General features: G+C 35.0%; 1 protein-coding gene across 1 annotated transcript in view; it reads left to right on the top strand.

Moving 5' to 3' along the window:
- The window catches only part of FAT1 (FAT atypical cadherin 1), a 114,087-nt gene that overhangs the window by 46,159 nt on the left and 43,019 nt on the right, over positions 1 to 24,909 (top strand). Inside the window, exons 3-6 of the mRNA XM_063077103.1 lie at positions 12,874 to 12,935; positions 15,670 to 15,999; positions 16,382 to 16,592; positions 19,602 to 19,741. Coding sequence (XP_062933173.1) covers positions 12,874 to 12,935; positions 15,670 to 15,999; positions 16,382 to 16,592; positions 19,602 to 19,741 — 743 coding nt within the window. The remainder of the gene's footprint in view (positions 1 to 12,873; positions 12,936 to 15,669; positions 16,000 to 16,381; positions 16,593 to 19,601; positions 19,742 to 24,909) is intronic.

The following is a 24,909-nucleotide window of genomic DNA, read 5'->3' as shown; positions in this document are numbered from 1 at the left end:
GCTAGTGTGACACAATATTTTGAAAACCAAACGAAAGATATTCCTAGGACTGGGTTCAGTGATCTGAATTTTGGATTTGAATGAACTTTTTAAATGTTTTTTTATCTTCCATTCAAAGTTTTGTGCTTAATTATGGTGGCAGGAACTGTCTTTCTGCATCTCAGACAGTTCTTACTATAACATTTATGAGCATTGTGACGGCAGGCTTTCTTTTTTAGGGTGTGCAAACAAAAGACATGATCCATTTTCCTTTGATGATACACTTTTGTTGACACCATATATTTTCATAACATTTTTTGTTTAGATTATGTTCAATATCAGCTAGGGTAAATTTGCTTCTTTTAAAATAAATTGTGCATTTGTATAAGGTGGGAGAGAGACAAGAACATAGAATGTTAGATTATATGGAGCCTTGACAGCCACAATTCCTGCAAACAAAAGTGTCACAGCTTTGTGGTATGTCAAGGACAAAGAAGAAGGGAATTCTTGAACAAAAAGGACTAGTGTGAGCTTCACAAGTTTCATTATTCACAAGTAACCTCAGGAAACTGGCACTCCCCTTGCAAAAGTGTCTTTTTAGTTCAAGTTATCAATTTGAACTTTGAGGAGTGATGTGCAACATAAAATTGGCAGATAATTTTGAAGTTTTACTTTTAACCACAGTCTTATTCTCTTATCTGTATGTTTGGTATTTTCTAAGTTTTGATACAAAGCAAGTATTTCTCTTTATTTTTAAAAAGATTTTTTGAGGTATAATTGACATACAGTAAATTGCACATATTTAGAGTCTATAATTTGATGTTTCGACTTATCTATACACCTGAGAAACCGTCACTGCACTCAAGCAATGAACATGTCCGTCACTCCCAGAACTTTCCTCATGCTTACTTGTATTTCCTCCCTCCCACTGCTCCCTGCTTCCATCCCTAGGCAATCACTGATCTACCTTCTGCCATTGTAGGTTGAGCATATCCCTAATCCAAAATCCAAAATGCTCCGGAGCTCCAGTGGCGCAATCGGTTAGCGCGCGGTACTTATACAAAATCCAAAATGCTCCAAAGTCTGAAACATTTTGAGAACCAGCAATGTTGCTGAAAGGAAATGCTCACTAGAGCATTTTGAATTTTGGATTTTCACATGAAGCATGCTCAGCTGGTTTGTATGCAGATACTCCAAACTCCGGGAAGTCCAAAACCCAAAACACTTGTGGTCCCAAGTGTTTCAGATTAGGGATACTCAACTTACATGTATTAGTTTGTATTTCCTAGAATTTTGTAGAAATGAATTCATATGGTATTTACTTTTTTCAGTAAACCTTCTTGCACTTAGCATATTTATTTTGAGATTCATGCATGTTGTAGTGTGTATCAGTACATTTCTTTGTATGTCTATATGTCCCTGTATAGATATAGTACAGTTTATTTATTCATCTGTTGGTATACATTTGTATTGTTGCCACTTTTTGACTGTCACAGACAAAGCTGCCATGAACATTGAGTAGTAGTCTTTATATGGACATACACTTCCATTTCTCTTGGATTTAATGTAGGAGTGAGTGACTGTCTGGAAACCCTCTCCAGGCAGTAAGCTGGTGCAATTGTAGTCCTCACCTTGTTTGTTTCTCATCTCTCAGGGCTCATTATCTTTCTTTGTCTGATGTCTAGTGTTCTGTAAATGATTATTTTGTCTTTTTTTTGGTATAGATTTTGTTATTATTCAGGTGCAGTGCAACAGATAAGGATACAGCTGCCACTGAAAAGAGTTTACTTCCCCAAGAGGAGGGTGGGCCACACAATGCAAGGCCACATGGAGAAGCAAGCACCAGGGTTAGTCAAGAGGCAGAAGGAAGGAAGGGAAAGCCCAGGCAAGAGCCTTTGTTGTGGTTTCCACAGAAAAGGCAAGACAAGGCAGCTTTGGAAGGCTTAGGATTGGCTAGTTTTGAATATTTCAAGGGACTCTGGGCACAAGGGCTCTGCCTGTTGTCTAGTATCTGGCCCTAGGATGATTTGGGCAAAGAGATAGTACATTTTAAAACACAGGCAACTAATGTTTGCATTTTCTTTCAATCATATACAAGCAAGAAAGAATGCGTGTTTGTTTTTTTTTTTTTTTCCTCATCTTTTTTACACAGTTGGTAGCATACTGTACACACAGATATGCATCTTGGGTTTTTTCCTTAAAATTATTAGATGCTGTGCTTTTGGAAAAATCACTTATTATAGTTATTGATGAACTTGCCACATTATTATAGGAATATATGTGCATATCCACATACCTTCACTGCCCATTTTACTGATCCTGTCTAATAATTTAACCTGTCTAATAATTGCATTACTTTTTACCTCTTCTAATTCACTGATGTACATCCTCCTGTCTGGGAACAAATACACTGAGAAAAAAATTAATTTGAGGCTGAAAATAAGTATATCAGAAATGTATAGTAAGTAAAAGTAGGAGCATCCTTTTTGAATATATGTATATGTTTACGTATGTGGTTTCTGTCTACATGTGCATCTTGAAAGGGTTTAGGCTATTTGACAGCTGCTGCATCTATTTCTGTCCACTTGGAATTTTAAATGCTTTAAAAACTATGTTTCAGCTTAATGTTTCTTAGCTTTTTCTTCATCGATTTTGTAGGGTTAAAGTTTCATATATTTTGAAGGGTGAACCTTACTCTAAATCTTGTCTCATTATTGGATCTGGTGCACTTTGCACTGTTAGATTCCTGTAAGTCCTGCTGGTTCGTTCTTTTTGGGTTGATTTGCATTAGGCTATCTTATGCCTTATTCACTTTGAGAGTCAAGCTTGAATGAGACAGCCAGAGAGAAACCAGCAATCCCTAGTTTTCCTTTTTTTTTTTTTTTTAACTACCTTACTGTCTTATTCACCGATCTTTCTTGTACCACTCTTCCTCCCTTCTAACATCTCTTGGCCTCACTTTGGATAAGGCTGGAACAAAACTTTCATTAGGAGTCAGAGGGACATTGAGAAGTATATCTTTTATATGTTTTATATATTACACTTTATATATTACAAGCACATTTTACATACTTAATCGTTACAAGAACTCTGTGGGGTAGGTAGAGACTACAAATAACAAGAGTCAACTGTGTTCCTCACTTGGATTTTCCCCATTTTAAAGATAATTGTATGTCTTCGGAGAGGTTATGGTCACCCAGAGGTCGAGCCAGACGGATGTGAATTACATAATTGCCACTTCTCGGTACACAGTGCCACACTCATTCTGTGTGCCTTTGGGTTTGGGGTGTAAATGTGGTTTCAGAGCCAGAGTGTATGTATCTTATTTGTTCTTCGTATTAAGGAATTTCTGTATCAGATAAGAGTTGCTTTTTAGGCTAATCTTATTTCTTGGTACTTTCAGACCAAAAAATATAAAGTTTCTAAAAAAACTAGATGTTTAAATTTGGTTTTATTAGCTGTGTGCCACAGAGATCATTAAGCTTTTTATGTAAAGGGCCACATAGTATTTTCTCCTTTGCACTCCATAAGGTCTGTGTCACAACTCCTCAGTTCTGTCATTATAGCACAAAAGCTGCCATAGACAATGTGGAAATGAATGAGCAGGGCTGTTTTCCAATAAAACTTTATTTATGGATATTGAAATTTGAATTCCATTCACTTTCATGTATCACAAAACTTTTTTTCAACCATTTAAAAATGTAAAAACCATTCTTAGCTTGCAGGCCATTCCATAACAGGTTAGCTTTAGTTCCCTTACCCCTGATTTGTTGATTTATTTATTTACTAGTGGGACTAGTTTAATTCTTGATTTTTTTTTTGTCGGTGTTGTTGTTGGATATTTCTGAAGTAAAAAATTGAATTTTTTCCCCATTGCTTTAAGCAAGAATGCTTAGAAAAGATGATGCATATATTGCTTCTCCAGGTTATTAAAATTCTTTAAAGAATAGTAATTAGAATATTAGCTATCAAGATTGAAATCTCAGATAAGATATAGCAAGGTGAAGGTAGACCATTAGTCAAATTGCTCCTACCTTGAGAAGTAACTGTTTCTCATTAAAAAATAAAATATTCCAAAGTTTTAAGATGGTCATATTTTTTGTGCTGGTATATCCTGTTAAAAATATTTCAGAGCTTCACATTCTAGCTTACACAGTTGGCTTTTTGTATGTTTATCAGATCTTTACCATTTTCTCCATTTTTTTTTTCATTCCCTTATTCTGTGTTGAGATGTTCATGCTCACATTATTGGCACAGTTTCTTATGCTTTGTAGAGAACAGTGTTACATAGTGAACTGGTTTTTGTGCATTTGTTTATAAGTAGGGTAGTGTATTTAATGTAGGATTTTTTTATGTTCAATGTAAGAAGTGTGATTTGATTGCAGATAGATTTGGTAGAGATATATAGTTTATATGCAGTAATCCCTAACACACATTATAAAGTCATATGATGTCAGAATTGCTTGTGGGGGATACTGGGTACGCATCTGTGTTCTAGTTCAGCATCATTGTGCAACTATTTTTTCTGAACCAAAGTAAATGGCATTTTATTGTGGCTGGAACAGAGACTGAACAAAGTGCAATAGGAAATAGCTACAGCTGCAAACAACTTCCCAAGGGTTTCCGGTAACATTTGATAGCTTCAAAGGAAGGAAAGGAAGGGCTAGTCACATTACAATGGCAGGAATTCATTTTTTTAAAAAAAGAAGAATTTTGCCTATTTGTAGTCTTTTTACCAAGACGTGCAGATATTTTAAGGAGGCATCTATAGATTTTTCTTACCTGTTCCTCATGCTCATTTTTATTTTATACTGAAGTGTATTATCCCTGAAGTTTGAAAGAAGTCAAATTTTATTCAGTGCCTTTTCTGCACATGTTGATGATAATACTTTTCTTCCTAAAATTGAGTAACCTTGAATCTTTAGGATAAATTTTATCAAGGGGTATTCTGTTTATTTATATGTTGCTGAATATCATTTGCTAAAGTCATATTTAAGATTTGCATTTAAGTGCCTAAGTGAAATTAGTCTTTTTGTGTCAACCTGATTTTAACCTTATAAAATGGATCAGGTACCTTCCCCTCTCTTTCCGTGCTATATCCCACATTTGTAGAAATGCTGGAGGCAATTCTCTTTAAGTTGAATTTGGCATTTGATCTTATATTGATTTTATGTTGATCCCAAGTTTTAATACCATCAATTTTCAGCAAGGAACAGCTCATAAGATAAAATTCAAACCAGAAGAGAAGTCCAGAGATTTTAGGATACAAGTTCTTGCTCAGCCACTCCGTGTGACTTTAAACTAGTCATTTGATTAATTTTATTATTGTCTTTTTGTGGAACTCTGAAAGTTTGAACTAAATGAGTTCTGAGCTGCTTTCCAGTCTATGAATAGTATTCCACTTTTGGCTGCAAGCCTAATCCCGCCGGCACCAGTACTGCAATGACAAACAATAGCTGCTCAGATGGCCACAGCTGCCAAAAGAGTTCTGGACAGGCTGTAATTAAATGTAGTCGTAGAACACCACCTAAATAAAGACAGTGCAATATCCAGAGTATCTCTGAGCTCATAGTCAAAGCTCTAAGGGGAGGGATGCTGACTGATAACTGTAGGAAAAGGTGAACATTTGCTCATCGCCTAGAAGGCAGTCTGTATTTTTAGAAAGGGGAGTGTGGGGAGGCAACACCCCGACTCTCTGCCAGTCCTTACAAGTAGGCTCTGCCTTTCCAGTGTTGGTTCTAGTCTTGCCTGTGTTTCATGGGGATCCCATCATGGCTCAGGTCCTTGAGCGCCAGGACTTATTCCTCATTCATTTATTGTATCTGTCGTAGAACCAAGCGTAATACTGAGTGTGTGGTTGCTGCTTAATACTTATTTTCCACTTGACTGATAAAAGATTTTTTAACTTAGCCACATTCAAACGATTTTCCCTTTCACCTGTTGGAAGAGGAGTCTTAGTTTCTGTTCCTCCTCTGCCTACCTGTGATGTCCTCTATCTACCTGCTGTACAGTTCTCAGGGCTTCAGCTGTAACCTCTGTAAATTGCAAGGAACAGCACTGTTCTGAGGCCATTTTCATTTTATTAAAGCTAGTCGGGTACAGATCTGTAGACTAGAATGTCCCATGTAGAACATGTTTACAAAGTGATAGTCATGTGCTACATGGAATTCTACAGTTATCGTCTTCTGTTTCTGTATCTTATGGTGCTTTGTTTTACTTTAATTACATCATTTTAAAAATTAAAATAATTACTAATTATATGGCCCTCTTACTTTTCCATACATTTGGATAGTCCCTGTAGTACTTTGATAGCTTAACTAACTGAAAGTGGGCTCTATTTCAATAGTACACCATGGAAATTTTTTTAAAAAATAATTCTGAAGTCCGGGATTTTTAAACTCTAACTCTCATATCTTCTATATTTATTTTATATAATTTATGTTAATTTTTCCTGATAGTAGGCATTTTACTGTTTTTTTGTTTTTGTGTGTTTTTGTTTTTCTTAGCCTCCATATAAGAGGAGCAAGAGGTATGGCTAAATAGAAAGGATAGTTTTGGCAAATTAGGATAAGCACAGAGAATACTTTATTGAGTAAATTATTTCTGAAAGCAATTTTCACTTAACATAATTTCCTCAAAGTTCATGCATGCACAGAAAGAGAAATACCACATATCCTCACTCATAAGTGAAAGCTAAAAAAAATAAACAAAAAAAGGAAAGACAACAATCACAATAATTCGTTGAACTTTCAAAAGGAGAGAACAGAACTGAGGCTACTAGAGGTGGGAAAAGGGAAGGGGGATTAGCAAGAAATTGTTAATGGGCCACAAAAAATGATTACATTGTGTAATGTTGAGTATACTAATTATCCTAATTTGGCATACAGGTATTGATATTCATTGCTGTACCCCACAGATATGTACAATCAATTATGTTTCAGTTAAAATAAAACAAAACAAAAAAAAATCCCACAATTTTCTTGATTAATCTCATTATACTCTGAGGCCCCATGTTGCTTGTTAAATGAACTCTTAAGAGAGCAGAGGGAAATTGTTTTGGTTTATCCAGAATAAAAGGGTCTTTTCTACCGTAGTCCTTTAGTTGAAACAACTTTATAATGGAATTTTATATTTTATAGGCATTAAGCTAGTTTTATAATTATTGTCAATAGGGATACGAAAAAAATATTTAGTTCTCATTTTTTCTATTGTGGAGGAGAAAGTACAACAAATAATATATTCAAAGATAGAACCAATGTATAATTTGTGGCATATTTGATATATTAATCATTTTTAAAAAGACTACAACTTAGCTCAATTGTGGTTCTCAGGTAGAGATGTTCAGGAAGACCCATTCCATAGCTGAGGCAATCTCCTTTCCCTTGCTGTTGAGGGAAAGTATGCACTTACCTTGGCTTTGGTACTTTTCCACCCCAAATTATCTTTGGACCCAAGGCATTTTTTTTAATCCTCTGCTTTTTAATTGTCTTGTATAAAGAGTGATACTGTATAAAGCCATAAAATGTTTCTAGTGAAGACAATAATAAAATACACCAAGTAGTAAGAGTGGTTATTTCTGGATTATGGGACTGTTTGCCAATCTTACCTCTTTTCTTTTTTTGTATTTTTTTCAGTACTTTAGTCCAAATAAAAAGGCATATTAGTGCATTTATCCATACTCACTAGACTGTATACATTAAATATGTACAGTTTTTTGTACATCAGCTATACCTCAGTTAAGCTGTTAATTTTTTTTAAGGCTGCTGTAACAAATTACTACAAACTGGATGTCTTAAAACAACAGAAACAAAACAACTTCTCCCACAGTGCTGGAGACCAGAAGTCTGAAATTAAGTTGTCAATATGGCCACTCTCCCTCTGCAGTATCAAGAGGGAGAATCCTTCCTTGCCTCTCCCAGTCTCTTGGCTTGTGGCAGCATCACTCCAGTCTCTGCCTCTGTCTTCACATGGCTTTCTCCCCTGTGCCTGTGTATCTCAAATCTCTCTTTGCCTTCCTCTTAAAAGGACCCTTGCCATTGAATTTAGGGCACACTATAAATCCACGATGATCTCATCTTGAGGTCCTAAACAAAATTACATCTTCGGAGGTTCTTTTTCCAAATAAGGTCACATTCACAACTTTCAGGTTGGAGATATCTTTTGGACAGGGGCCACCATTCAACTCACCACAAAGGTACCTCAAAAGAAAGAAAATATGCAGTTAAATGGAAATTTATATAGCCATTTAGATTCTTACTTCCTTTTATGTAAGTTGGAAAGACTATTTCATTTAACTTATGTTCTATCAAGATTTAGTGATCTTGTCAGCAGTTGTAGATTCTGGGAGATGATTTAGGCTTTAATAAGTAATTTAAGCAGTTGGATGGTTGGTTGGTTGTCTGCTGGAGCATCAAGGATGAATAGACTACATGTGTCTCATAATAACCAAGTTCAAATTTTCTTGGAATATAGAACCCTCAGCATGAGCCCCAGCTTTCCTCTCCGTTTTCCATATGTATTCTACATTCTAGTCTGTCTTACTGTTTCTCATATGTAGTCTTTGCCAACTTCTAGCCTTCATCCTTGTTTCTTGAAAACAAGGTGTCTTAATCATCTCCACTTTTTTATTTTTCTTTTTTTGGTGGCTGGCCAGTATGGGGATCCAAATCCCTGACTTCGGTGTTACCGACACCATGCTCTAACCAACTGAGCTAACAGGCTAGGCTCTCTCCACTTCTGAGTGGACAGTACAAAATAGTTGAATGAATATATGTATAGCTCCACCTATATGGACTGCCTTGCATTATTATCTTCATCTACTAGTCCCTTAGTGTTCACTTTTATGTGCTATCTACTTTGTGAAGTCCATTTTATCTCTTGAATTTGGAAAAGTTTGGAGATGGTTTTTGGTATTGATTTACTAGAAGTGTCAAAGAATAAAATTTTATATCAAAGCATTATATTATAGCTACTCTAACATTTTCCCTCTCTTGAATGAATTCTCTGAATATCTAAAATGGCATTGAATGAATAGTTTTTTAATGATGTTCATCAAATGTAGTAAAGGTTGTTTTCTTAGTTGCACCTACATTTATGGGGTAAATTTATAACTGCTAATTGGTGAAAAGATACTGTCTCTGCTATCTCAGCTCATCCACATTTACAATAGTATTGGTATATAGAATGCAGTGTTTTTCTGGATCAAGGAGAGAAACATTTCTAGTTTTTGTCCTTTCATTTCTATTTTTAATGTAATGGTGCCCACAGAAAAGGAAGATAAAACACCAAGTTACAAAGGAAAGCAATTGCATACACATTTTTCTGCTCTTGCCCACTCTATTTTATTTTCTTATTTGCTTTTTTGCACCTATTAAATGAATAATGATTAAATATTGCTGTTTTTTCTTATCCTTTATAGAAACCACAGTTCTGAGTTTATGGAGAGTTGAAATACCATAATGCAGTGAGTTATGCAATTTGGTGTGATGGAGAGGGGGAAAAAAAAACTTTCATCTGAGCCTGAGGAGAATTTAATTCTAATCCTGGCTTTGTTATCGACTTACTGGTGACCTTGGAAAAATTTAACTTCTCTTTGGCACAGGCAACTGAACTTGATAATCCTAAAGGTTTCTCTCCAGCTCTAAAAATTCTGTACTGTTTCTATTAAGTATATATCTTTCTGGGGTTTAGCAAAAAATATTGCAGGTGAGCACAAATGTTTAAAATGAAAGAAATGTATATACTTATTAGGACACTTAATACTTATAAGGCTAATTACATGTAATGGGTATATGGAGAAAGGATACTTAGGATTCAGTTTTGAAGTAGGTGTTTGTCAAGTGAACAAGGGGGAAGGGTTAGCAGGAATGAGATGTGCAAAAGCACAGAGGCAAGAATGAGTGTAAACACAGAATAAATTCTACAGCTGGCTTGCTGTGGCTGGAGTATGGCATACTCGGATAGCATTCCGAGGGTGTTGATTAAGCTCTCAGTGAGTACCTCTAAAAAGCAGCCATGGGCTGGCCCCGTGGCTCACTCGGGAGAGTGCGATGCAGCACCGATGCTGCGGGTTCGGATCCCATATAGGGATGGCCGGTGTGCTCACTGGCTGAGCATGGTGCTAACAACACCAAGCCAAGGGTTACGATCCCCTTACCGGTCGGGGGGAGGGGGGGACAGCCACAGTTTTCCTAGTATTTTCCTACTTCATTCGGACATTTTATTTTCTCTTCAGGGTTCCTTTTGTATGAAAATTCCATGAGAAGCACTAACTTTACCCTTTCAAGAGGGGGTACACTGCTTCATGCCACCCCCATAAAGTGTACATTCCAGCCTGTCCCCCCTGGTGGTGGCACTCAGGAGAAGCACCGTGACACCTTTGATAGGATTCTTTTTGGTAGGGGCATTGTGAATCTAGAAAGAAAATGTTTTTTATCAGTCTGAAATATCTCACATGTTTTCCACAGAACAGTAAACCAAACTTGCAAGGTTTCTTACAGGATCTTGATTTGTGAATTGTATTTCATGTCTAGATCAGTGCTGCCATGACGAGGATATTCTACATCTGCCTTGGTGGCCACTTGAAATGTGGCTAGTGTGGTCAAATTAAAAATTTAAATTCTATTAAATTTTAATTAATTTAATTTAAATTTCAATAGCCTCGTGAGGCTCGTAGCTACTTATTTGTTAGGTGAGGTCTAGATCTTCATCTTCTCTCTTGTTTCCAGTCATTTATTATATATACTCTATTTTAACATGCTAAATGATCTCCTCTTCATAAAAGAAATGCTTTTCCTGGCCTACTTCCTGTCTCCTTGGCTCTCACTTTTTTCTCTTCCAAGCTTCTCTGAAATATACATGGAGGAGAAACTTCCTCCTTCAAATTCTCTGCCTTGGGCTTCTGGGACACTGAGATTTGTCTTCCAGCAGGTTGTTTCTTAGGCTTAAGATTGGCCCACCATTTTCTTTATTTTTTTGTAGGCCCATCATTTACATTAAATGGTCTCAGTTAGCTCATATACAAGCCGTAAATTTGTATCATTTCCAGGTTTAGAGTAGTTTGTATATATCTCTTACTCTAATACATATTTTGATTCTTTTATAGTTTTAAGAAATTCACGTGTTTAAGTATTTTTTGAGGGTAATAGCAAGCTGTAGGAGAAAGACAAAGTCTCTGTCCTAATGGGCTATGCAATATAGAAAAGACTTCTGAATGAGTAACTGTAATACTGTGCAGTGATGTTATGATAGAGGAAATAAAGGGGCTTGGAAAATGCAGCAGCAGGACCCCAGGCTAGACCTGTCAGAGAAGGCATCAAATGAGTTTAAACTCATTTCAGTTTATACTGAGAGGTGAAGGAGTGAATAGTAGTCAGGCAACATGGATAAGAAAGGAGGATTACAATTCATTGCACTTGAATGGTGTTCTGAGTTAACAGAGGAGAATTAATTTAAAGCATATAGAACATGCAAATAATTCCAGACCTAGGAAGGAGATGGTCAGGTTGCTTTTTGGCTTTATATGGGCTTGGTAGTATGAATGTAGGCACATCTTCTGTTACCTCTGGTGTGCCATAAGTAAATTGTAAAATGGGAAATTTTATGTGTTAATAGATATTTGTGCAATGCTGTTGGTGAATGATTAAGTGCTATATAGACAACATTATTTTGTTGTGAACATGCCAAGCTGTTCCATGTGCTGTTGCCATTGGTAACAACTTTTTGATGGGCACCTTAGAACAATTAGATGGGACTAATCAAGTGATTAGTGATTTCTTGTCATTCTTAAATTACTTAAAACTTCAGTCAGGAGAGGGTGGTAAATTTTGATAAGAAAAAAGGGATTAACTTAAAAGGTTTTTGATGAATGAACATCAAGCTCCTGGCACATTTAAGCAGCATTCTCAGGCCATTAAGAGGTCTGGAGCATTTTTCTTGAGTCCTTTTTAATTTATAAGTATGGTTTGGGAAAAATCTCAGTATCTAGCTACTGTATAATCTTTTATTGCTCCTGTTAAAAGTAAAGCACTGCTTCCTGGAATTGTGGGGAAGATAATGCTGGTTTAGATTCTCAATAACTATTTAAGAAAAACAAAGCTTTGAATTAAATGGAAACACAAACCTTTCATTTACAAATTTAGAGAAACATTTCGAATAGCCTTTAATTGGTAGTTCTGTGAAATTAGTCAGGATTGCAGGAGTAAATAAATTAGAGTAATAAAATTTATTCTTAAATATGATTTGAAGATTTGAAGTGTTTTCAAAAAAAACCGGAATGCTGGGCAAGAGAATGTTTCACCCTAACTAGGAGTCATCCTGCCACATAGGCTTTACCTGATCTTCACTTCTGATGTGGACAGGCCATTCAACATGCACGTGTCCAGTGACAACACAGATTGCAGAAGATATTTTAGTGGTTAAGGGAATTTTGTTTGTTTGTATTTTTGGTAAAGTACAAGAATACATTTTATCAATTTGAATGGTCTTCTAGGTTATAACATACATTGACAGTTTAGCAGACAGTTACTAAAGTTCTAAGGAGAGGTTGAAACTTATACATATTCTAGTTTAATAGAAAAATTAATGAAATGAAGAAAATGTAATTTCTTTGAGAGTCACTTACTTTCTTCTTTTATTGGAAAGTAAAGGACTGAGCAATATTACCAGGAAAATTACATTAGTTTTTATAACATTTCTTCGTTTTTGAGAATAGATGATTCAAAGGTAATAGATTATAGTCAATTTTATGTTTTCCAGTGGTCCTTTCTGATATAGAAGTCATTTCTTTCAATTCTCACTTATCGCTGGAGAAGTTAACAAGAGTATGGTTTTGATGACAATATCTTGTAATTGTCTGTATTTTGCGAGGAGTAATAAACTTTTATCATTTTACAGGTCTCATCACAACTACATCAAGGAAACTAGACCGAGAACAGCAAGATGAACACATATTAGAAGTAAGCGTTTTAATTATCTTTTAAATATCTGTAATTATAAATATCATGGGAAAGAACAATCTTATTCTCATTAGCCAATATTTATAACTGTTAATATTTTGTTGTGTTAGCTTCTAGTAATTAATAAAAGGGAAAATAAAACATGAATGTAGCTCATGTCCCTTCTGCCTGCCTCATTCCATCCCCAGAATACACGACCACTGTCATAAGTTTCATTCTAGTTTTTGTATAGTATGCATGCATACACGCACACATAGAGCATATACAACTGTAAATATTATTTAGATTTCATTTTCATTTCTATACGTGATATTTTTCTGTCTACCTTCTACCTCTTTTTCCTGTATCACTTTTTGAGATATATTTATACTGGTACATATGAGTCTTGTTCAACCTTTATTTAACTATAGTTAGCTTGTTTCCATTTTTTTCCTCTTTTAAACAATTGTATTATTTTTACATTTTAAACTATGAAGTTTGTGATTTTTAAAAATTTCTAAAGTGAAAGTAGATTGAGGTCTGACGTGCTCTTCTAAAATGTCCTCTTCTAAACTGAAGCCTTCTTATTCTCATGGTTAATTTAAAATGCCTTCTAATCCTTAGAAAAACAAAAAACTACAGCTTCTTATTTATTGTTCACCATGTTTCTGCTTGGTAGTAAGTACTTTGCAGAAAAGGGCTAAGTAGTCTGTAGGAGGAGGAAAGTAGAATGTAAAGTGGAGGTCAGGCCTGATGAGATTTCTGGGTGACACTGCCTGCAAACTAGGAAGAGTCCAAGAGAAAAGGCAGCCTTTGGAGAGGGAAAATGGAGCAGAACAAACCAACTGACTTTGTTGATGTTTCTCTATCCCATGTTGAAGGCAAGTGTTGATTATTAGAGCCAGACCTGGAAAAGTACATGCTTTTGTTTAATTTTGAGTTACCTGTGCACATTTTCCATTCTAACATTATGAATAATCTAGAAAATTCTAAACCTTAATTTTTTTTCAATCCTTTTTTTATATTATTGCTGTTCATAATGCTGTCTGCTTAATTTTATTTCATCCTGGGTCGAAATTCCTAACTTTGTCAGTAAAGCACTTAGGTTTTTTGTTTGTTTGTTTTGTTTTGTTTTTTAATAGCTGTGGAGTGTGTGTGTACATGAGTTGAATGTCCCATCTAAAGAAGGTGGTTTCACAGCCACCATGCCCTCCCTATTAGTAATTTCCTCATATGTTACATCTGAGCTTTTAGATCACAAGTTGTGCAGTTTTCTTGAATTCATTTCTTTATGAAAGAGCAGAGTTTTGAATTTTCATTCAGTCACCACGGGGATTAACAGAAGGGAAGAATATGGTTACTGAAGAAAATAAACAGATGGGAAATAAGGTTTTATAATAGTTTGTTTATATATCTTGTACATTTTTCTGTAGTCTGTGATGATATATTTAAGAGCCAGTGCTGGCATTGATTTGGCTGTCTTAAAGAGAGAGTTTTCTTTTTCATCACATGTTAAAAGCTGTGATTGGCTACTGTTTATTGAACCCAAACTTAGGAACAGTTTGGTGATGGATACTAAAAAGCATAATCTTGATTGTACTTCACTTTCATTTTTTTTTTTCTCAAGGTCATATGAAACCTGACCAAGAGGAAATGTTTTGAGAAGTTAAAATTAAAATAGTAATTTTTATTTCATTTATTCTGAAAAGCTTAGAAGGTAAATCATGTAAAGTAAAGCAGCTACTTAAATACTGTTGACAAGTGCCATCAGGGTGCATTCATACTTTTATAAATAATAGGATTTACAACTACCAGGCTTCAAAAAGAAAATTGCTTCATGGAAAACTTCAGTCTACTTTAATGTTTTTAGTATTTCGGTAATTAATTTGGAAGGGGGTGGGAGTGTTGATGAGGAAAGAATAACTGTTACTAAGGTTGTTACTTTTAATGTACACATTGATGTAAACGTGAGCATTTGATTTAAAGGTGAAATGTCTCTTGTGTGTATAGAAACAGTCACTATTGCATTCCTCAAGAACCTCTGATATTTATTCCAAAACTGAATACATGATTTACTTAAAATGGATGTTATTTACATTCCTTTTACTGAAAATCTTATTTAATAAGTTGGTCTTAAATTTAAATTTTTATGTCCACCCTCCTAAGCATTAAAAAATCTGTACAAGAAAACAGCCAAACACAAATAAAATGATTACTAGTATTAAAAGTTGTTCTACTTGACATTTATTTTAAAAATGATGATTTAGCATATTTTATTGATGAATCTTAAAAATTATAGTTTTTAAATGCAGTATATGGAGATTTTATTAAGTATATAGAGTGTATATATATTTTAAGAGTATTCGCTAAATATTTAAAGCAAAATTGTCACTTGTCTTCCATGGCCTAAAAATATTAAGTTTTTGGTAGCTTAAACAAATGGCGAAGTTCACTTTACAGGTGTGGTAGTACAAGGAGGAGAGACCGCATGGTAAGGAAAGAGTGAGAGCTAACAGCTGTCTGCTTCTCAGCTCTTGCCCAGCTCCCAGAGTCCCTGTCTATGAAAGCGTGAGAAGTTTACCTGCCTTCCCCCGTTACGGGGTGGTTGTCACAATGAGAAGAGATGGTATGCATCGTAGTGCCGTGTGAACTGTAGAGGTTTACGCAAATGCTGATTATCATTAGGAAGAAGGCATTTGCTTTTTGTATAGTGTTTCTTAAAAACATTTGTTTATCTGTTACTTTTAAAAAACAGGTTACTGTGACAGACAATGGTAGTCCTCCCAAATCAACCATTGCAAGAGTCATTGTAAAAATCCTTGATGAAAATGACAACAAACCTCAGTTCCTGCAAAAGTTCTACAAAATCAGACTCCCAGAGCGGGAAAAACCAGAACGAGAAAGAAATGCCAGACGAGAGCCTCTGTATCGAGTTATAGCTACAGACAAAGATGAAGGTCCCAACGCAGAAATCTCCTACAGCATCGAAGATGGGAACGAGCATGGCAAATTTTTTATAGAACCAAAAACTGGAGTGGTTTCTTCCAAAAAGTTTTCTGGAGCTGGAGAATATGATATTCTTTCTGTGAGTTAAGATCATAGTCTTGGAATTTTTTTATGTGCTTTGACTGTGAACCTAGTCCTGTGTTTCTTCTCTTGTAACATTATTTCTGTTCAGTAAATGTGAAATGTCTTCAGTGTTTGTGGCCTAACAATTAGGCAATGCTTGAAAATGTTTGAGGAGAATGGTTTTGTTTTTTTCTTTTCATCTGTCACTCTAGTTGCTTATCATTTACGTTGAGCATGGTCATGACGTCGTTATCAAGCGTTAAACACATGGCATATTCAGATACAAATATTAAATGTTTGAAATTGGTTCAGCATTAAACTGAGCCAATCTGTGCTTCAGTTATGGGAATGTAATTTCTGATTGCTGTTTTTATATATCCTCTGCCCATATTTTATAGATTAAGGCAGTTGATAATGGTCGTCCTCAAAAGTCATCAACTACTAGACTCCATATTGAATGGATCTCCAAACCCAAACCATCCCCAGAGCCCATCGCATTTGAAGAATCATCTTTTACCTTTACTGTAATGGAAAGCGATCCAGTTGCTCACATGATTGGAGTGATATCTGTTGAGCCTCCTGGTACCCCTCTTTGGTTTGACATCATTGGTAAGCATTCCTCATAGATTTCATTGTTCTTGTATAGGTTACACTGAAGAGAACCTGCATATGATTTTCTGGGTTTTGTGTACATGTCAGAATTTAAAATTGTAAGTAGGGCCTATAGGTAGAGAATTTGCTTTGAATTGTAATATTTGGATTGCAAAAATTTTCACAATATACAACATATATTAAACTTGTTTAAAATAGGTACTCTATATCCACCAACTCATAATAGAAAAATATGGTTTTTTTAAAAATGCATCAAGGAGTTACAGAGAAACCTACATATTTTGTTTCAAAAATGCAACGTCTGAATTTTTAATAACTGATATAAAACATGGCACATTATTATTTTTAATGAATATGGTTGGAACATTTACGTGTCTGTCACATTTCATTATTTTATAGAGAATAGGCTTACAAAATTGTGATTTGTATAACTTAAAAATTATAGTGCCAGCTATGATTTCTCAGTTTATTTACCTAATTTTCAATAAGAAGAAGGATCCATTAGATTATTCAACCTATAATAAAATTTATATGCTGAAATCATTTTTTAATGTCATTTAATTTAGCTCAGACATAGAATGTAATACAACAATCCCCCCTTATCGGTGGGGTATACATTCCATAACCTACAGTGGATGGATGCCTGGAAACTGTGGATAGTACCAAATCCCATTGCTGTCAGTTGGAACATGTTTTTCTTCATGTCTTCCACATTCAAATTTAATGCCTTTTCCATCTTAACAAAGCACTTATCATGCACTGTGCCTATAACTTTTGCTGTTTGAGGTGTGACACGAAAACTAGCATGAATTTCGTTTTCCTTCTTCACAATTTCACAGATAGAGCATTCATTGTTACCATGGATCTTAGCAACCTCAGCATATACCATATTTTTTTCCTTCCCTTATTAAGAACTTCTACCTTCTCATTAAAGAAAGCACTTTACAGTTTCTCTTTGTCATATTCGAATTATCGGCACCACTGCTCTTGCACTATGGGTCCATTATTAAGTAAAACACAACGGGTCTTCAAATAGTTCATGGACAGAATCGTATTATCTTTTAATTCCATTTTTCCGTGAACTTTTTGAAATTCCTTCATAAGGGTGACTTGAACATAAGCACTGCAATGCCATGACAGTTGATTTGATAACCAAGACAACTACTAAGTGACTGATAAGTTCAGACCATAGATAGCATGGGTATATTGGACAGAGGGATAATTCATGTCCCAGGCGAGACAGAGTGAGACGGAGAAAGATTTCATCATGCTACTCAGAACAGTGCACAATTTAAAACATATGAATTCTTTCTTTCTGGAATTTTCCATTTAATATTTTCAGAAACCACAAAATTTAGTAATTTCTGAAACAATGGAAAGCCAAGCCATAGATAAGGGGGAACTACTATACTCTAGTCAACATACTTTAAAAAATCCACATTACACTTTGATATCTTAGACGTTTTTCATTCTGTTTCTTCACAATATTTTAATTACAAAGATATTTATGATCAGAAGTATGTCTTGTGATTCATTTCTAGCTGGAACTGCATATCCTTTTTGCCTCTTCCACCCTTGAGCCATGTTACCCCCAAATGCTCTTTCAGAAGGCTGAAGCTGACAGGCCACAGCAGGGATCGCAGGGTGGATGTGTGGTCCAGGCTTTACCTCTTGAACTTTCACACTTAGACGGTTGGGCTGTTTTCCCCTGTTGTGGTCATTGTATGAAATTGTTGATGTCATCAACACCTATGAAACCATTACAGCTTAGTTTTAAGAAAAAAAAGATTATTTTCATAACCTACTATAATCAAAAATGCTTGCTTTCTGTTAACTTTTATCACATTTCCAGATTGACAGGCTGCTGTTGTGCAGTATCTGACTTTGCTGTTTAATACCTACTGTGTTTAGAACTGGTTTCATTGATTGTTCTTGTTCTGTGCTTGCTTTTCATGCTTGCTTGCTTCTTTTTGGCTGTGCCAGGAGATGCACTTGCTAGAGAAGTTTTTTACATCTTTCAGATGACTTGTGACCTGAACTGTACAGCAGAAGGTATCTGCTGAGATCACATAATTTGCTTCAGATTATGAGATCTAAAATGAAAGCATTGATTTTTTTTTAGAACTTTTTTATTTCCAGTGACTACTTTCATTGCTGTTTCTTTTCAGTGTGCACATGGTGTCATTCATTCCAATTGCAAACATGTCAACTTTTAATTCATCCCTAAATCTGTAGTTTTAGGTTTGACTTAAAACTTTGTATGTGTGTGTTGTTTTACTTTTTGGTTAGATTTAGTAGTAGAAAACTTCATCATAACATTAACACTTTATTTTCATTCCATTTCATTTCATTGATTTAAGTATCTCAAACTCAATGGATTTGAAAAGAGAGTTTTATCTAGAATATAATTGAGGATACATTTGGATAATATTAGTAGGACAGAAACTTTGGCTTCATTAAACCTTTGTATTTGACAGGAATGGGAAAAAATCTTTTCAAATAATGTATGGTAGTTAGGAATAGTCTAAGTTAACTACCACTTTTTTTCTGTTAACAGTTATTTTTGATAGTTATTTTATGAGGGCAATATGCTGAAACTATTGCAGAAATTTTTTGAAAATTTTTTTGAAATTTGAAATTTAAACTTTTAAGTGGCCAATGATGTTTCATGTAGCTACTGAGATATAAATTGAAGAGATATTCAGAACCCCTGAAAAAGCAAATTGAAATGAACAGATTGGCAATATTAGCAATGTTTTTCTGTTTTCTATTTCTTTCTTGCTTCCTCTCAATTAGTAGTTTTCTTGACAATTAGGGTTCAGTTTTGCCTTAGTATTGTTTTTCTAACTGGCCGCTCTTTCAGAATGCTTGTTTCTTGGTATCATTTTGATCACTATATTAGAAGTGTTTTTTTCACTGCCATTAAGTATTAGAAAGTCACAAAAAAAATGACGTATTTCCATCCTGTGATCTGTTTTTATTTTTATTTGTTCTAATTTAAACTAGGTGGCAACTATGACAGTCACTTTGATGTGGACAAGGGCACTGGAACCATCATTGTCGCCAAACCTCTTGATGCAGAGCAGAAATCAAACTATAACCTCACAGTGGAGGCTACAGATGGAAGCACCACCATTCTTACTCAGGTAAGGGAATTGCTAATGATGTATTTGTCTGAGGACTGAGGTAGCATTCTGATTTAAGGGTCCACAGACAATATGATAAGTTCTAAAATTAAAAGTCAGTATTTTGATATATCTTATACGCATATTACACTGAGGATTTGGCAGGGGGCGGGGGGGGTGGAATTAACTGTAAATCCTGATTTAGGTTTTACATATAATTAAGCAGTTTTAAAAATTTTGACAGAAGTCTTCGAAGACAAAAACAAAACAAAACCATGTTATTATGCTACCACAATCTTCTAATTTTATATTTATTTTTGAACTATAGTAATGTAAAGTGAATCAATCACTGTTGAGGATGAATTGTGTAAGTCATTTTCAATAAAGCTGGTTAACGTGATTAATTAATCTTTTAAATCATTTTTTAAAATATTTTTTCCTCCTTGGCTACCTTAACTGGGGCAGTGAAAAATGACTGATAAAATTGGGGGTTTTTTGTTTGTTGTTTGTTTTTTGGTTTTTTTGCTTCTTAGGAAGTTTTTAATTGCCTTTTTAAAAAGAAATTTTATTTATTGTAACGTACTTGATTGTATGTACCTGTGGGGTACAGAGTGGAATATCAATATCTGTATGCAATATATGATGCTCAAATCAGGATAATTAGTATGTTCGACATTATACACTGTAATAATTTTTCATAGCTCTTTACCAATTCTTCCCTTAAGCCCCCTCCCCCTCCCCCTTTCCTATCTCTGGTAACCTCAATTCTGTTGTTTCCTTTTGAAAGTTAAACATATTATGGTGATTGTTGTATCTTCCTTTTTAAAAATTTATATGTTTACTTTTTAGCTCCCACTTAGTGAGTGAGGGTATGTGATATTTTTCTGTGCCTGGCTTATTTCACTTAATATAATTTTTTCTAGACATGTTTCTGCGAAAGGCAGTATTTCATTCTTTTTCATGGCACAGTAATATTCCATTGTGTAAATATACCACTTTTTCTTATCCAGTTGTCCAACAATAGACATTTAGGTTGGTTGCAACTCTTGGCTATTATAAATAGAGCTATAGGAAGCATAGAGGTTCAGGTATCCCTTCAACATGGTGATCTTCATTCCTTTGGTTATACACCCAGCGGTGGAATTGCTGTATCATATGGCAGTTCTCTCTGTAGTTGAGGAACCTCCATACTGTTTTCCTATTTACAGTCCCACCAACAGTGAAGGAGGGTTCTCCTTTCTCCACATCCTCACCGACATTTGTTAATTCTCTGTCCTGTTGGTAACAGACAGTCTAAATGGGGTGAGGTGATGTCTCACTGTGGTTTTGATTGCATTTGCCTGATGCTGAGTGATGTTGAGTATTTTTTCATGTGTCTGTTGTCCATTTGTATATATTCCTTTGAGAAGTGCCTATTCAACTCCTTTGACCATTTTTTAATTGGATATTTGTTTTTTTACCATTGAGTTCCTTATATATTCTGGATATGAATCCTTTGTCGGATGCATAGTTGCAAATATTATCTCCCACTTTTAGGTTGTCTTTTCACTCTGTTAATTGTTTCTTTTGCTGTGCAGAAGCTTTTTAGTTTGTAAAATTCTATTTATTTTTCTTTTTGTTGCCCATGCTTTGGGGCTAATATTCATAAAGTCTTTGCCCAGTCATATGTCCTGAAGTGTTTCCCCTATGTTTTCTTTTGGTAGTTTTATAGTTTCAGGTCTTATATGTAAATCTTTAATCCATTTGGAGTTGATTTTGGTATATGGCAGGAGGTATAGATCTAGTTTCATTCTTCTACTTGTGGGTGTCAAGTTTTCCTGGCACCAATTATTGAAGAGGCAGTCTTTGCCCCAGTGTATGTTCTTGGTGCCTTTGTCAAAGCTCAGTTGACTGTAAGTTTGTAGGTTGATTTATGGGTTCTCTATTCTGTTCCATTGGTCTGAGTGTCCCTTTTTATGCCAGTACCATGCTGTTTTGGTTACTGTAGCTTTGCAGTATAATTTGAAGTCAGTGTTAAGCCTCCAGCTTTTTTTTTTTCCATATGAATTTTAGGATTTTTTTTTTTTCTATTTCTGTGAAGAATGTCATTAGTATTTTGATGGAGATTGCATTGAATCTGTGGATCACTTTGGGTAGTACCAGTGTTTATTCATGGAATGTCTTTCCATCTTCTGTGCCCTCTTTAATTTATTTCAGCAGTGATATGTAGTTCTTAGTAGTGATATGTAGAGATCTTTCATCTCCTTGTTTAATTTGTTCCTGGGTGTTTTGTTTTTTTGGTGACTGTTGTAAATGAGCTAGCTTTCTTGATTTCTTTTTCTGCTAGTTCATTATTGGAGTATAAAATGCTACTGATTTTTGCATTTTGATTTCTAATGTCTTTAGGTTTTTCTATGTATAGGATCATGTCATCTGCCAAGAGGGACAATTTGACTCATCTTTTCCAACCTGAATGCCCTTTATTTCTTTCTCTTGCCTGATTGCTCCAGCTGCTACTTCCAATACTGTTTTATATAGGAGTGTTGAGATTAGGAATCCTTGTCCTGTTCCTGTTCTTAAAGGAAAAACTTTCAGCTTTTCCCCATTCAGGGTGATATTGGTGGTAGGGTTGTCATATATGGCTTTTATTGTGTTGAGTTACTTTCCTTCTATACCTAATTTGCTGAGAGTCTTTATGAAGCTTTGTTGAATTTTGTCAAATGCTTTTTACATGTCTATTGAGATAATCATATGCTTTTTGTCCTTGATTTTTGTTGATGTGGTATATCACATTTATTGACTTGCATATGTAGAACCATCCTTGCATCTCTGGGATGAATCCCACTTGATTGTGGTGTATAATTTTTTGGATAGGTTGCTGCCTTCTGCTAATATTTTATTGAGGGCTTTTGTGTCTATGTACATCAAAGATATTGGCCTATCGTTTTCTTTTTTTGTTGTATCCTTGTCTGGTATGGGTATCAGAGTCATGCTTGCTTCATAGAATGAGTTTGGGAGAATGGCCTCTTTTAATTTTTTAGAATAGTTTGAAGAGAATTGATATTAATTCTTCTTTAAAGGTTTGGTAAAATTCAGCAGTAAAGTGATCCTGGGCTTTTCTTTGATGGGAGACTGCTGATTACTTCTTCAGTCTCATTGCTTGTTATTGGTCTGTTCACGTTTTCTATTTCTTTTTGGTTCAGTCTTGGTAGTTTGTATGTGACGAGAAACTTAGCCGTTTCCTCTAGGTTTTCAAATTTGTTAGCATATAGTTGTTTATAATACTCTGTAATGATTTGTATTTCTGTGGCTTCAGTTGTAGTGTCTCCTTTTTCATTTTGAATTTTTATTTTGGTCTTCTATCTTCTTTTTTAAGTTAGCCTAGTTAATGGTTTGTGTATTTTGTTTATCGTCTCAAAAAACCTACTATGTTATTCATTGATCTTTTTTATCATCTTTGGGGTCTCTATTTCATTTAGTTCTGCTCTGATCTTAGTTATTTCTTTCCATCTGCCAATTTTGGGATTGGATTGTTCTTGTTTTTCTAGTTCTTTGATGTGTAGCATTAGGTTGTTTATTTGAAGTCTTTCTTTTCTTTTGATGTAAGCATTTTTTGCAATAAACTTCCCTCTTAGAACTGCTTTTGGAGCCTCCTGTAGATTTTGGTATGATATGTCTTTATTTTCATTAGTTTCAAGAAATCTTTGGATTTCCTGTTTAATTTCTTCTTGGGCCCATATATTGTTCAGGAGCATGTTGTCTAATTTCCATGTGCTTTGTAAAGTTTACTGGTTTTCTCTTGTTGTTCATTTCTGTTTTAATCTGTTGTGGTCTGAGAAGATACTTAAATGATTTCAGGTTTATTTTAATTTGTTGAGGCTTGATTTGTGACTCAGCATTCTAAAGAATGTTCCATGTGCTGATGAGAAGAATGTATATTCTGTGGTTGTTGGATGAAATTTTCTGTCAATATCTGCCAAGTCCAATTGTTCTAAAATGTGGCTTATATCTTGTGTTTCTCTGTTGATTTGTTGCCTAGATGATCTTTCCAATGTTGAGAGAGGAGTGTTCAGGTCCCCAACTACTACTGTGTTTGGATCTGTCTCTTTCTTTAGGTCTAATAGTGTTTGCTTTATGTATCTAGATGCTCCACTGTTGGGTGTATATATATTTATGATTGTATGTCTTCTTGCTTGATAGATCCTTTTATTATTACATAGTGGCCTTCTTTGTGTCTTTTTATAGTTTTGAGTTTAAAGTCTGTTTTATCTGATTTAAGAATGACTACTCTTGCTCATTTTTTATTTCCATTTATGTGGTATTTCTTTTTCCATCCCTTCCCTCTTAGTCCATATGCGTCTTTGCAGATGAGATGAGTCTATTGTAGACATCATGTAGTTGGGTCTAGCTTTTTAATCCACTAAGCCAGTCTGCGTCTTTTAAGTGGGGAATTTAATCTTTAAGTGGGGAATTATACTTAGGGTTGTTACTGAAAGGTATTGTCTTATTTCTGGCATTTTATTGATTTTCATTTCGATGTTTTAGATATTTTTTCTTTCCCTTTTATTTGTCTTTGATGGTTTTTGGTTTGCAGAGGTGGTAAGATACAGTTTCTTCCTCTTTCTTGTTTGCATGTTTGTTCTACCAAGTGGGTTTTGTTCTTTCTTGTGTAATCATGGTAGTGATTATCATTTTTGGATTCAAGATGCAAGACTCCCTTGGGGATTACGTGTGGGGTTGGTCATGTAGTGGTGAACTCCCACAGTTTTTGTTTGTCTGGTTAATACACTATTTCTCCTTCATTTCTGAAGGATAGCTTTGCTTGGTATAATATTCTTGGCTGGCAGTTTTTTCCTTTTATTTGTTTGAATATATCATCCACTTTTCTTCTGGCTGTAGAGTTTCTTTTGAGAAGTCTGCTGGTATTCTGATGGGGATTTGACATTTTTCTCTTGCTGTTTTTAGGATTTTTTCTAGGTCTTTGAGTTGCCTGTTTGACTGTCATGCTCCTCAGAGAGGACCTTTTTGGATTGAATCTGTTTAGGGATATTTGAGCCTCCCGAATCTGTAGGTCCTTGTCTCTCCCTATATCTGGGGAGTTTTCCACTATTATTTCATTGAATATGTTCTCAATGCCTTTTTCTTTTTCTTCTTCTTCCAAAATACCCATGGTTTGGATATTTGTGCACTTAATGGTATCTGCTGTCTCT

Source organism: Cynocephalus volans, chromosome 13 (genome assembly GCF_027409185.1).
Source record: "Cynocephalus volans isolate mCynVol1 chromosome 13, mCynVol1.pri, whole genome shotgun sequence".
NCBI classification, from domain to species: Eukaryota; Metazoa; Chordata; class Mammalia; order Dermoptera; family Cynocephalidae; genus Cynocephalus; species Cynocephalus volans.
The sequence above is the reverse complement of the archived record's forward strand: the minus strand, read 5'-3'. Positions and strand labels throughout refer to the sequence as shown.